This window comes from Papaver somniferum, chromosome 9 (assembly GCF_003573695.1).
Source record: "Papaver somniferum cultivar HN1 chromosome 9, ASM357369v1, whole genome shotgun sequence".
Classification (NCBI taxonomy): Eukaryota; Viridiplantae; Streptophyta; class Magnoliopsida; order Ranunculales; family Papaveraceae; genus Papaver; species Papaver somniferum.
Window position 1 is genome coordinate 134,191,711 of NC_039366.1, and position 13,212 is coordinate 134,204,922.

A 13,212-nucleotide genomic window follows, 5' to 3' on the forward strand; every position below is an offset into this window, starting at 1 on the left:
GAAAAAAATGGAAACTTCTCAGTCAAGTCTGCTTATCGGAAGATGTGTCACTCAATCTGTGGGTCTTAGGTTACAAAAAATATATACGTCTTTATGGAAGCTTCATACTTTGCCAAGAATTCAACAATTCTTATGGAAAGCTACAGCTGGTCTTTTGTCTACTAAAGATGCTCTGGGACAAGCAATAGTTGGAGAAGATAGTTCTTGTTCTCTCTGTGGCCAACATATGGACACTGCATCTCATCTCATCATGAACTGCGATATATCTAGACTGGTTTGGTTTGGTTTGGAGCTGCAGGATGGACTTCTGATAATCAAACAAATCTGTCAGATTGGATTTGCAGCTGGTTTGATGATTTACACTCAAGGAAAATTTCTGAACTGGAAGTTATTAAAAGATCCATCATAGCCTGGTGTATTTGGACTGAGAGATGCGAAAAAGTCTTTCAGAACAAGCCTTTGAATCCTGACAGTATTATACAGAGGGCCAAGATATTAATAAAAGAACATGTAGTCAGAAAACCTTTTATACCCATTACTGCACAAAAAGTCAATCGTCGAGATATCCATTGGATACCTCTACCTCTAAATTTTCTTAAGATTAACTGTGATGGGTCTTATCATGATTTAAATAAATCAGGTGGCATTGGACTAGTCATTCGTAATTCTGCAGGTGATCAACAAGGAGCGAGATGCATCCACTTGAAGAACATCAGGAACGCAGAGCAAGCAGAGTGTATGGGATTGTGGGAAACTGTTCACTGGGCAAGGGATTTAAAGCTGGAAAGGGTACACTTTGAACTTGATGGGCAGCTGGTGGTAGATGCAGTTAATAAAGACCATGATTCCATTGACTGGAGATTAAGCAATTATGTGAAAGAAATCAAGACTCTTTTTTAATGTTTTTACCTCTTGGAGATGCTACTAAGTCCCCAAAGAAAAAAATAAAATTGCAGACATCTTATCTAAACTTGCAATACAAGATGAGTTAACTTGTTTATGGACTGATTCTTATCCTGTTGAGATCAGATCCCAACTTCCTACAGACTCCTCTTATTATGTAACAGTTTAACTCTGCAATAATACATCTACTTTTTGTTTCAAAAAAAAAAGGCAAAAATAACTCTTTTCTTGAAACAGAGGGAGTATTACTCAATTTCCATATATTAGTCTTGTCTGGGCGAAGTTTCCAGCTAAATAATATTTTGAACGTCTCTGTGATCAAACGCCATTTCGTCGATTGAGAGTAGGGCTGCACAACGGGTAGGGTGGGTAGGATATGGCCTATACCCGCCACCCTACCCGTTTACTGGCGGTTAAGAAAAAATTTATCCGCCACCCTACCCGCCATTAAACGGGTAAGATCCTACCCAACCCATTCCCTGGCGGGTCGGATAGGGTAGGGTGGCGGGTATAACCGTTTTTTTTTTTTATTACTACTACCCGAAAGGAGGAGAAAGAAACAGAGGAGGAATGGATAATAATAAGAGAGATGATTCAAGTTCCTGTTATTGAGATCAAAACTCCAAAGTTGGTACTAGTTGGAAAAGATTTCAAAAGTCTTTTTTAAGAAAATGAAGGAGAACGAATTCGTGGAAATGAAATTAGACTCCCCCACAAAGTCTGCTGGGTCTACAGGAATTAAGACACCAAGAATTGAATCAGGAGGATCAATTCAATTTGAGGATAAAGAAGAAGAATTGTTCGGATCAAGAGGCGTCGAAGAAGAATTGTTCGGATTCGGGTATGAAAAAAGATCAAAGAAACTTACAAGAAAGGAACAACGGTGGTGGTTTGCATATTTGGAAGTGGAGGATAACTGGAATTGGAGCTCTCTGTTCTCTAGGAATCACTGCAGCTACTATCTGTATTTTCATTATAAGAAACAGAAAAAAACATCATCAGCAGAATCAAAAATTCAGATTCCAGATTTATGCAGAAGACAACGAGGTCTGCAAATTCCCTTCATTTTTTTTTTACATGTTTATCATTTCAGCTTATAAGCTATAAAAGGAAAGACATGTTTATCTATATGGCTGTTAGATAAATAGGCGGGTAGACGGATAGGGTAGGATAATTTCGAACTTTAACCGTCACCCTACCCATCTAACGACGGTTAAGAAAATCTTTACCCGTTATCTTACCCGCCAAATAGTGGGTAGGATAGGATACGGTTAAAACACTGGCGGATAAGGTAGGATTGGCGGATATGGGTAGGATATGTGCACCCCTAATTGAGAGACACGTCTCGGCCATAAACCTGAACCGAGACCGAAAATCTCGATGGCCAACATTGATCCAAACCCACTCTACATTTTCGATAGATTTTATTTCAATTGAACTAATAATGGAACTCGGTCCTATTTGCTTCAAGGAACTGTTGAGTAGGGTCGGATTTCAGAGTGACTCCGACAAGCTACACTCTAATGAATCGAAAAGTCTCTACCAGTCTCCACGGTTCTCATTTAATTGTGGGCCCGTAACAGAACCGACGAGAGTAGTTCCATGCGTAACATCCAGACAGAAAAACAAAACAAAATAAAAAAATCCGTCTAACCACTCTTACCCCCTCTGCCGTCTTTCTTTTATCATCATTACCAGGTAGAGAGTGTGAAGAAGAGAATAATGAATTGGATCCTCGAGAGAATTTAATTATCATCAATCATGAATTATTTTGACTAGAAACCACTCAGACGATTCACTCGGGTGAGTCCAACATACCTTCTTTTTTTTTGGTCGATTCAGTCCTTCTCCGATAGTTATTATGTTTTTGTTTGCAATTTCAGTTTCAGAAATTATACTCTTAACAGATTCATAATTCAGTTTGTGATTTTACTAATACTACTACAGATACTTTAAAGGTTTGTGATTCATAGATCTGCTTGGCTAAGTCACTTAGTTCAGGTAATAACACTGTAAAGAAACATAAAATCAGTTCTGATGGAATATGTTTCTAAGACTGAACTGAGAGTCAATATCAAGCTTAGCTTTGCTTGCTGATTAAGGGCCTAGGCATTATGGGGTTTATTCAGGTTGTAGGATTATAGAATTTGAGTAAGAATTGTACATGTAATAGTAGCAGAAATCACACTCTAATGAAATTGATTACTTGTTCGAAACAAAGAAGAATTTGACATTTCTTGTATATCTACCACCTGTAATGTAGTCAACTGTTATTTGGCACAGGTTTAATTTAATTTAACAGCTACAACGGAATCGAAATCATGGGTGCACCGGGAAAGTGGCTTCGGACGTTGGTGGGGATAAAGAAACAAGAAAAATCATCACAGTCTTCAGAAACCAATGAGAATGTAAGTAAATTTAGTTTTATTTCTAACTGCTTGAAAGTTTGTTGGTTTGTTTAAACCACTGTTATCATCTTTAGCTGTATCCAAGAACGTTGTATCAGGTGAGTTGTTAGTTTCATGCATTTAGATTTGAAACTTGAAAGAACCTGTCTGCGAAAGATGTTCTCGCACGGCAGTGATTTTTTTTTCCTATCTTTGTGAAGAATCTGTAAAATGCCAAAATCTCAATTCACACATTAAATTTTCTGGATAGCGCGAGTAGTCTCGTATCGTCCTCTTTCTCATTTTGTGTACAATATTGAGACTTGGACTGGGGCTGGGGCTGCTAACAAGATCTTTGCTCGAATTATAATATTTGATTAAGCAACTTGGTATACTCCATATACACATATCTCAGTTTATCTCCGAGAAGTGGTACGTTGGATATCTCGAACATATTTTTTTTTGGAATTTCATTTCATTTATCTATTATATTTCAGAAAAAAGCATCTGGTGCTCGTTTTTGGCACCGAAGAAGGAACACTGTCGACTTTATTGGTGATGGTCTTAAAGACGAGTTTGTTGAGGATGCAGCTCCTGTAACTAGTGATCCCAATTTCCAGTCATCAACATCTGATATTGCGAGCTCTCCTTCTAGTGTATTTCAAGTCCAAGTACAACCTGTTGCTCAGGTTCAGGAGAATAGTCGAGAGGAATTGGCTGCTACTCGCATCCAGACAGCTTTTAGAGGGTTTCTGGTGCGAATCATTTTATCAGTATTCTGTGCTTGTTATTAAATTTGTATCCAATAGGTCACATCTTTGGTCCAATACTCCAATTATATACTTCTTCTGGATGAGGCACAAAGATAATCTCAATCATGCACTAGTTCACATCTTGCCTCGTTATGTTGAAGTATTAATTGTTGCAATTATAAAGCTGATCTAGAAATAAAAAGGTTAGCTAATATTTTTCAGGCTAGACGAGCTCTGAAAGCTTTGAAAGGATTGGTGAGACTTCAGGCCCTTGTGAGAGGCCATGCTGTCAGAAAACAAGCTGCAGTAACTCTACGTTGCATGCAAGCTTTGGTGAGGGTTCAGGCTCGTGTTCGTGCAAGGCGTGTTCGCGTGGCTTTGGAAAGTCAGATGACGCAACAAAATATTCAGCAACAACCTGTTCACGAGACTCGGGTTCGTCAGATCGAGGTAACCGTTGTATGAAGACTCTCCAGTTACTAGTTCCCTATGTTCATTTCTTTAACCATTACAACTTTCATGTCAACTAGTATTGTTTCATGGCATGAAAAGTTACTAGTTTATTCATTGGAATCCTCAGTGTAATGTAGTGTGTACGTTAATTTTGGCTGACTGAAGGAGGATGGAGAGTAGAAAGGACAATAATTATACTACAAACATATTTGGGATTCCCTTTTTAATTGCTTTAAGTTGGAATCCATGGATGCTTGGTACCGCGTTAGAAAATGGGGCAATTTCTGTCCTATTATCGATGTAGCTAGTGGCTTGCATGTAAGTTAATTAGAGAAGTGCTCAAGTTAAGTCCGAAGTTACTAGTGACATATATGATTAAGTAAGGCAATGTTACCGCATGGTTGTTTGTATTACCCGAGATGCTCTTATTCCAACTAAAAATTATACCAAGTCAATTAAAACATTTCATTAATTACTGTAGGAAGGGTGGTGTGACAGTGTTGGTACGGTTGAAGCTATTCAGTTGAAGATAATAAAGAGGCAAGAAGCTGCAGCCAAGCGTGAGAGAGCTATGGCCTATGCTATGTCGCATCAGGTAAGCCTCATCAAATAGCATGTTCTTATGTTATATCACTCCATTTCTGTAACAATTTTGCTCAATCTCCATGAGTAGTAATTATGTAGTTGTTTCTTTTGTATGGATGGTTTGATGACACAAATTAGTCAAAGGGGGACATCATTAGTTCGAGCTATTCAATGGGTTGCCCCAGAATATGGGGGTCTTTAATTTGTAGACAAATTCATAATCCAGTACATTTGTAGTATTACACCTGTCCATTTTCTCAACCGTATCCCTGGTGTCCAATGCCGAACCAAGGGTATCCTCAGGAGAAAACTGGACAGTCTCACCTATTCAAATGTAATCTTGACTTGGTGTATCTCTCTCTTCATACAGTGGCAGGCTGGATCAAGGCAGCAAATGGTTTCCACTGGGTTTGAACCCGATAAAAGCAACTGGGGTTGGAACTGGTTAGAGAGATGGATGGCTGTTCGTCCATGGGAGAATCGATTTGGTGACATTAATCTTAAAGATGGAGTTACTGGCCATGAGACCGAATCACCTGAGGAAACAAATGTAACCATCCCGAAGTTCAGATCCGCCAACAGGAAAAACATTGCGCCAAACCTTCATCCAAATTTAGTATCCATCAAAACCAGCGCATCTCAATTCCCAGATGGAGGTGGTTCATCATCCAGCGGGTCACCTACTTTGTCTGGCAAGCCCAATCCTAACAAGCCTTCTGGGGAAGAGCCAGGTGAAGAAGCCAACTCTCGTCCATCTGAGCTTGGACCAAGATCCAACAGCAATCCTAAAGAGAGACCCTCACTGCAAAATTCCAAAGCAAAAAAACGCATGTCCCTACCAAACAGCGGTAAGTCTTTATTTTTTATATGAATTATGTTTCTTGAGCATATTTTCGCCATACCTACTGTATTGGACGTCACAGAGTTTCAACTGCAACCATTTTCACTTATTTGGGAAATTCATTGTTTTCTAACTCCTCAACTCAAACTGGCTTAATCATGGTAGGTGAAAGTAGATACTTATCCCTCAAATGTGAAATCCCTTCTTCGCAACTTTTCCTACAGTTGAAATTCAATACAATTTCTGATAGACAGACATGTGGTAGGCTCCTATTTGATTGACTTTTTTTTGGTGTCATTATGAATAGGTCTTGGGGGACAAAAGACCAAGAATCCTAGCAGAGCAATTACCAACAACACGGCACAAAATGGGCTGAAGAAGCCAATCAAGGAAACCTCTAAGCTGGTCAGAAGAAGTGATCCAAAAGCATCAAATTCCGGTTCTTCTCAGGGAGTTTTGATTGCAAAATGAGAATTTGTCTATATCTTTAATATTTGTTAATCCAAGTAAAATTCGTTTTTGAAGGAATATCCAAGTAAATCAGGTGCCACATTTATTTCCATTTGTTGTATGTATATAAATATATATGTATTCTGGTGTCACTTCCATGTCCGGCATCGTCAGCGTTAGGATTTCAGTTATGTTGTAACTATTCTTCATCACTGCTCGGTGATGGTAGTTGTATTAGTGTCAAGCTTTTAGAGGTTTTATGTTGTTCTGTTTCATCGGGTGTGTTGGAGAGGATAATTTGTTCAAACATTGTACTCCAATGCATATGCTTAATTTGTTAATGATTCTGAAACATAAGATTGTGGTTTGAGGATATCCCAACTCAAGTTCTTACAAAATCATTCAACTATCAACTGTTAACAGCATATATGCCGGGTCCCGCAATGTATATTTGAAACTGGTTATCTTCTTTGCTTCTGGCGTGTTCATTTTTAAGAGCATCTCCAATGCTGGTCAAGGTCTTAAAATTGTCACGGGTCAAGGCTTAAAATTGTATGACACCTTTACCACCAACATTTCAGCTCAGTCTATTTTCTGAAATTCCTCTTTTTGGACCGGTGACTTGGCAAATCAATCGCCTTGGTCTCATTGAACAAAACAAAAAAAAATACAACTAATAAGGTATGAGAAGAGAAGGGGGATTTTTCAACGCTGCTAATGGGGACCGGAATTAGCAGGGTACCGTATGAGTGATCCGACAAAAAAAATGGGTACCGTATGAGTGATCCGACGGTCAGGATTGGATATAATTTTTTTATCTCTTATAAAACGGTATTTTAGACCAATAGCAAATCAATAGCCTTTGTCCCGAACATATTCTTCCTTTTCGAGAATAAATTCCTCCTAAAAAAAAATCTGTCGATTGTAATTCATTCGGACTACAGGTACAATATTGTAATTCAGGATAAAAGAAAACCCTAGCCTTCTGATATATTTATACCGATACCAAATGCTATTCAGAAAAAACCCTAAATAAATCTCTTAACCATGGTAGCCGCTGGTAGAGGAAGAACGATATTAAGTTATTTAGGTATAAGCACGAAGTCATCTGCCGCTTTTGCAGAGATTAATATTGATTCATAGGGTCTTCATGCATGACTAATGATGCAGAAATGCTGTGTGTAATCAATTAATTTTTCTGTTTTTTTTTTCTTTGTTTTTTTTCTTCTTCTTAAACACAGGGATTGATATTGAGGATGCCTAAACTATCTATTGTAATTGATGCAGACTACATGTACACTATAGGAGGCATTTGGGTTTCTTGTTGGACAAGCCCTAGCGGCAGTATATGTGTTTGAAGCAAATCTTGAAGAACAAGATGAATCTCTGCGGAACATCACATGAACGGTGATCATATACTTGCTGTTTAGTGCATTTTTCCGCAAGGTATGGGCGTACTACCATAATATCCCTGTTATATCCCTGTTGTTAGTTTCATTGTTATATACTGTGCATACACCCTTTTGCATTATCAAAGATACACAGAGGATAAATAATGTTGATTTAAGTCTCTTATTGGTTTTGATTTATTATGCATACAGAGAGACATATAAGGACATCTAACCTTTTGCTGCTGATGATACACGGGAATTAGCGAAATGGTAAGATTATAAGGACATCTAACCGCGAATGGGGCATATGATATACCACTTTGGTGTTGATTTTCAAAAAATTTTGGTGTTGATTTTCAAAATTTTGTTGATAGGTATATCGTCTTTGAATCATTAGACGATATCGACCTATCAGCAAAATTATGAGAATTAACAACCGATTAAAATGAAAAGTTTCTCAATCTCATCTCTTATTTTCAGGCTGAAGTCTATTCCTTTATTTTAGTCTTCGGTCCTTTTTATTTTATTTTCTACCTAGCTTTATAAAAACAATTGTGAAATGCTTTAACATTTCGGCATTATATGAGAGAAATCTGTACTTGATATCTATATATCAAGGAAATAGTGATTTAATTTGTAATTGTAAACTGTTATATGGGAATTTGATAGATAATTACGCTCAATGTTGGATAACATCATCAAGTCAGGCATCGGGCTTATTCATCATTTTTTTGATTTTATAGCTATCTCAAATGTTTGCATCATTTATATCTGTGTTGGTGGGACAAAAATTAAGCCCTTGCAACTCCGGCAAGGCACTAGTATGCATAAAATGGGAAACAAGATAAATCTTTCTTAATGTTTTGGTAATCTTGTTTTTTTTCTTCTGGTTTCTCGTGTATGGCGACTTTTCTAATAGAAAATAATCCGTTCCAAATCATTGACTACGGTAAAAGCGTTTCCATTCTCTTCTAATTTTTTGTGTATGACGAATTTTCTAATAGAAAATAATCCGTTCCAAATTGCTGATTGGGGTATGTAAACTTTATAAATTTCTTTGCAAACGCAAATAATGATAATTTTTTTTTTGCCAAGTCCAATGATTTATTTCAGCAAAAAAATGTAATTACAAGAATTACAAACCAAAGGGATAAAAGACAACGAAACACATAAGAAATTAGAACTCTAAAAGCACATAGCTGAAAAAACAGCAACAAGGAAAAAACAAAAGAGACTAAATGCTTGATTTTCTTCAATTCTTGTATCATCACCGATTTCCCGCATATACGCCTCTCTACAAAAATCATCTTCAATAAAACATTTTCTAAATTTTATCATCAACAAGATTAAATGCCTCCACCTCTTCCTTTGTTAATTTTTTGCCACTAGCACTAACATAAGTTGGTGATCTAGGTTTCTTCTTTGGAGTTTTCATTCTCTCTAATTGCTCTTGAACTTCCTTGAAATATTCCTTTCTAAAGGTTGGATCTCTAATGAAATTTAGTCGAACCTCATATTCTTAATGTTTCCTAACACCTTAAGCTCCATCTTGCTTAGCGAATTTCCAGCCTTTTGTTGCCTTATAGCCTCTAGTCTGTCAAGAAAAGCTTTTTTTTTTTCAGCGTCAACTCCACTCTCCACTGACTCCGAATTGGTAGCTGAATTACCTCTCACTGAAACCCTATTCTTTTTTTTTTCCATCATGAACTGTACCCCATTCTTTGGAATTTTTAACTTCAACAGCCATAATTGCCACATCCAAATCAGTATCTTCCTCATCTATACTTTCAGTAACACTTTGAGATTCATCCACAACATCTTTAAAACCCAAATTTGAATTTAGGGATTCAAAAAAAAATGTACTAACTATTTCAGATGATCTTATCAAAGCATCACACATAGGCGTTAAAGATTTACCTTTATGAATAAAATTTCTCCCTTCTTCTTTCTCTCCATTTTGTATCTCCATCTTTATTTTCTAGTTTCACAAGACGTTATCACGCACATTGCTCTACTAACTGACGCACAGATACAAAAGACATTATTTACATCCACATCTAACTTTTCTTTTGGTTTGATTTTTTATTTTTTATAATCTAGTAAAAAAGAAGTTCTAATAATGTTTATCTACGATCTCCACAAAAGAAACGACGCAGTGTCCATTATTATTTCTTCTGTTATTTGTTATTTTATTCTTTTGATCAAATTTTAAAGTTTGTTACCAATAGCCACATGCAATTGTTTGTTTCTGTAACACACCTCGCCAAACAACACGTTTGTAAGTGTGTTAAGTTTTTATCACAACACCTTTTACTTTTTCCAACATGGTGATATTGGTGGATCAATGGACTAATGGAGGCTTTCTTTACCGGTGTATTATACAACCTCCTTTACTCTTTTTGTTATGGATTCTATATATCGATGCAACCCTAACTACGAGAATACAATTATGATTATTCTCGAAGTTTTTCATCTTTTTTATTGCAATTAAAATCCATTTTTTTAGTCATGAATGACATAATCTATATTCAAGGGATGTGGGTGATTAATTTCTTTTCTTACATTTTCATAGAGAATGAGAAAAAAAAATCCACCAAAAGATGGTTTACAGTTTCCGTTCCTTTAATAAAACTATAATCACCGAGAATTGATGTTATCGCAAATTGATTTTCTTTACGATAACTAATCACGTTCATGGTTGAAAAACCTACGGCCAATTAAATTTGATATCCTTGTTCTATATACAAGAATCATGTGATTTATCTATATGGTTTCCGTTTCTTTACAAGAAACCATACATCGACCACAAAAGTGGATTTTTTTATTGCGATGATTAAAACGACGATATTTTTTTTTACTTCGTCGATACGATTTTGGTAAATCGTAAAAAAAAAATGAATATTTGGTTTCCCCATCAATTTTAGGACAAAGGAGATTTTGGCATATTTTATAAAATTTTGACTAAGGGGTGTGATTTATTTGTCGATTTTAGATACTATCACGCATCACAAAAATTTTACCATCACATATGGTTTTATCTAATAATAAATCATTGATTTCTATTCCTTCAAATAAATCTTCATCAACAAAAAGTAGATTTTTCTCTATAAAGAATACAATAATGATTTCTTTATTTTACTCAAAAGAATCATTTAAACCAATTGGAATTAGATTTCTCTATGGATCCTAAAAGGATGAGATTGGTTATTATGTATTCACAATTGCAAACACTAATTGCTGCACTCCTGCGCAATTTTTTTTAATATTATTATTATTTTTTTTTCTTCCTAGTGCTACGTACTCTCTAAAATTGTGACCGTTCAACTTGATGTTGGGATATGTAGGATATAAAAGATCAACGGGTGCGCACCCGGCTTGTTAGCCTCTTTTAGTCCTTGTAATGACTAGATTGATCTTGAGATTAATTTCTTTTGATAAGAAAACGTCCATAATTTCATTTTATAGTGAATAATTATCTCGTTGTCCCTTGATGTTAATATGTTATCGGTGATTTTTTTGCATGCTTTTGGTGTTGACATGTAATTTTTGTTTTATTTTTTCTTTTGTTACAAAAGTAATCCATGTTTGATGGTAACTATGTATGTCTATTAAGACTACATTTTTTTTTTGTCGAAAGACATTTCATAATGAGCATATATGTCTCGAATTAATCGGATAATACTTTACGAAACTTGAAGTTTTCGTATATGAGATAAAAAGGAAATTTCCACCATGATCAGAGGGAGGGCATACACTATCAGAAGCTTGTGTTAATTAACTTAAAAGTTATATCAATTTCTCTCCCAACATGATCAAGTCGAAAAAAGGTTGTCACTATCAATAGGTGTGAAATGTCTCATTTTGCTTTTATATAAGCTTTCGCCTCTTGAAAGACAAATCCAATCACATATAGCAAAAAGTAGCATTTCAGAATAAGCTACAGATAGTACTTCAGTGGAGTCTATCAAAACAAGATCCACATTCTCATAGTTCATATCTCCTCACTGGAAGATGAGAGATTATAATGCCCGCGGACTCTGGTACCAGTAATTTTGTGAATATTTTTCAAGATATGCATACACTTGAGAATTTCGTGGGATCATGATAAGCTAAATATTGTTGAGTATTCATTTAAAGTAACTAGTAAAATAAATAACGGTGGTTTTGAACCCCTCTGCAAAGAAATATCGACATATGTGATTGGTTGGCATATAATCCAAATTAGGTTGGATAAATTTCTCGAATGACGCAATTTTGGATCCCAGACTTAACACCTTGAAATTGCCAAGCCGGTTAATTACAGACTGGTGTTGTCATAATGCGTTCTACGAGAAATATTATCGTTCTAAAACGATATAAGGGTTTCATTTATTTTCTTACTCAAACCCTATGATTGATTCAATAATATTCTTTTCTCCCAAGAACAATGCATTTGGCGTGGTAGTATTTGAATGACTCGTATTGCATTCGGAGAATATATTCGAATTTGTAATCCTTAAAGGATTAAAATTATATTCTGGAAGCCACCTGACACGATTTTATCAGGTTTAACAATCCTTTGTATATGTGTTTTTAGATATTTGGTGCGAAACCGAGAATCCGTTTTAATTAGTTGATGATATCAACTTTATATATATGTCTCTTGAGGAGTCCTTAAAAACACAAAAATTCACGCTTTAGAAGCATATATCCTATTTTATTTTTTATTTTTCCTTAAATCTGTAGTTAGAATTATGCTAGCTTACACTCTTCTTTAAGATGGACTAGAGTTATTTGTTTGATGCTTGACTACTGTAAAATTCATATTGTTGGGTTAGCATCCGTATTTTTTTCAACATTTGTATTCTTTTTCCTTCATTCAGGTTTTGTCCCATGTGGTTTTCCTGATAAGGTTTTAACGAGGCAACATCTCGTTGACTTTTAACCTTTGTTTCCAAAATGTTGATATATGTGCTCTTTTTTCTTCGTCCAAATTTATCCCATTGGGTTTTATTGGCAAGGTTTTAGTGAGGAAACATATGCATGTCCAGTTCTGTTATAAGTTTTCTCATAATTGTACTATTTTCCCTTCGATCAGGTTTTGTCCCTTTGGGTTTTCCTGACAAGGTTTTGATGAGGCAAGTGCTTAGATACAATGTTCATGTAGGGGGAGTGTTATAATTAAAAGTTTATTAGGTAGATCCCCACTTTAGTGGGAACCCATTACTTGGGCACCAAGTATATAAACTCTATAAATAGAGTCCTCAACCTTTGTAAACGCATATAATGAATAAAACTTTTCCCTTATTATTTCTCTCCATTTTGTATCTCCTTCTTTATTTTCTAGTTTCACATGAAAAACTTTGTTCAAAAAAAGAAAGAAAGAAAGAATACTCTTATGAACAGTCGGTTTCGGGTAAACGACCATGTTATTGGGCCGAAGAATAAAGTCTGAAACCGTCTTGTTTCCT

The 13,212-nt window shown here is 35.7% G+C and overlaps 1 protein-coding gene and 1 long non-coding RNA gene across 4 annotated transcripts; both read left to right on the forward strand.

Moving 5' to 3' along the window:
• The first annotated feature begins 2,530 nt into the window (after window positions 1–2,530).
• LOC113310712 (protein IQ-DOMAIN 1-like) lies at window positions 2,531–6,746 on the forward strand. 2 transcript variants are annotated; one of them, XM_026559462.1, is made up of 7 exons: window positions 2,531–2,706; window positions 3,187–3,311; window positions 3,788–4,045; window positions 4,265–4,492; window positions 4,977–5,090; window positions 5,451–5,928; window positions 6,229–6,746. In XM_026559462.1, the coding sequence occupies exons 2-7, from the start codon at window positions 3,225–3,227 to the stop codon at window positions 6,390–6,392; spliced, it is 1,329 nt and encodes a 442-aa protein (XP_026415247.1). In that variant the 5' UTR covers window positions 2,531–2,706; window positions 3,187–3,224; the 3' UTR covers window positions 6,393–6,746. The 2 variants fall into 2 exon arrangements, with proteins under 2 accessions (XP_026415247.1, XP_026415248.1); XM_026559463.1 differs by lacking the exon at window positions 2,531–2,706 and adding an exon at window positions 2,886–2,904.
• A 659-nt stretch (window positions 6,747–7,405) lies between these two features.
• LOC113309126 lies at window positions 7,406–8,488 on the forward strand. Of its 2 annotated transcripts, none has more exons than XR_003340340.1 (3): window positions 7,406–7,461; window positions 7,659–7,817; window positions 7,973–8,488. It is a non-coding gene; the product is annotated as an uncharacterized LOC113309126 (long non-coding RNA). The 2 variants fall into 2 exon arrangements; XR_003340339.1 differs by having other exon boundaries at window positions 7,416–7,548.
• Window positions 8,489–13,212: the final 4,724 nt, after the last annotated feature.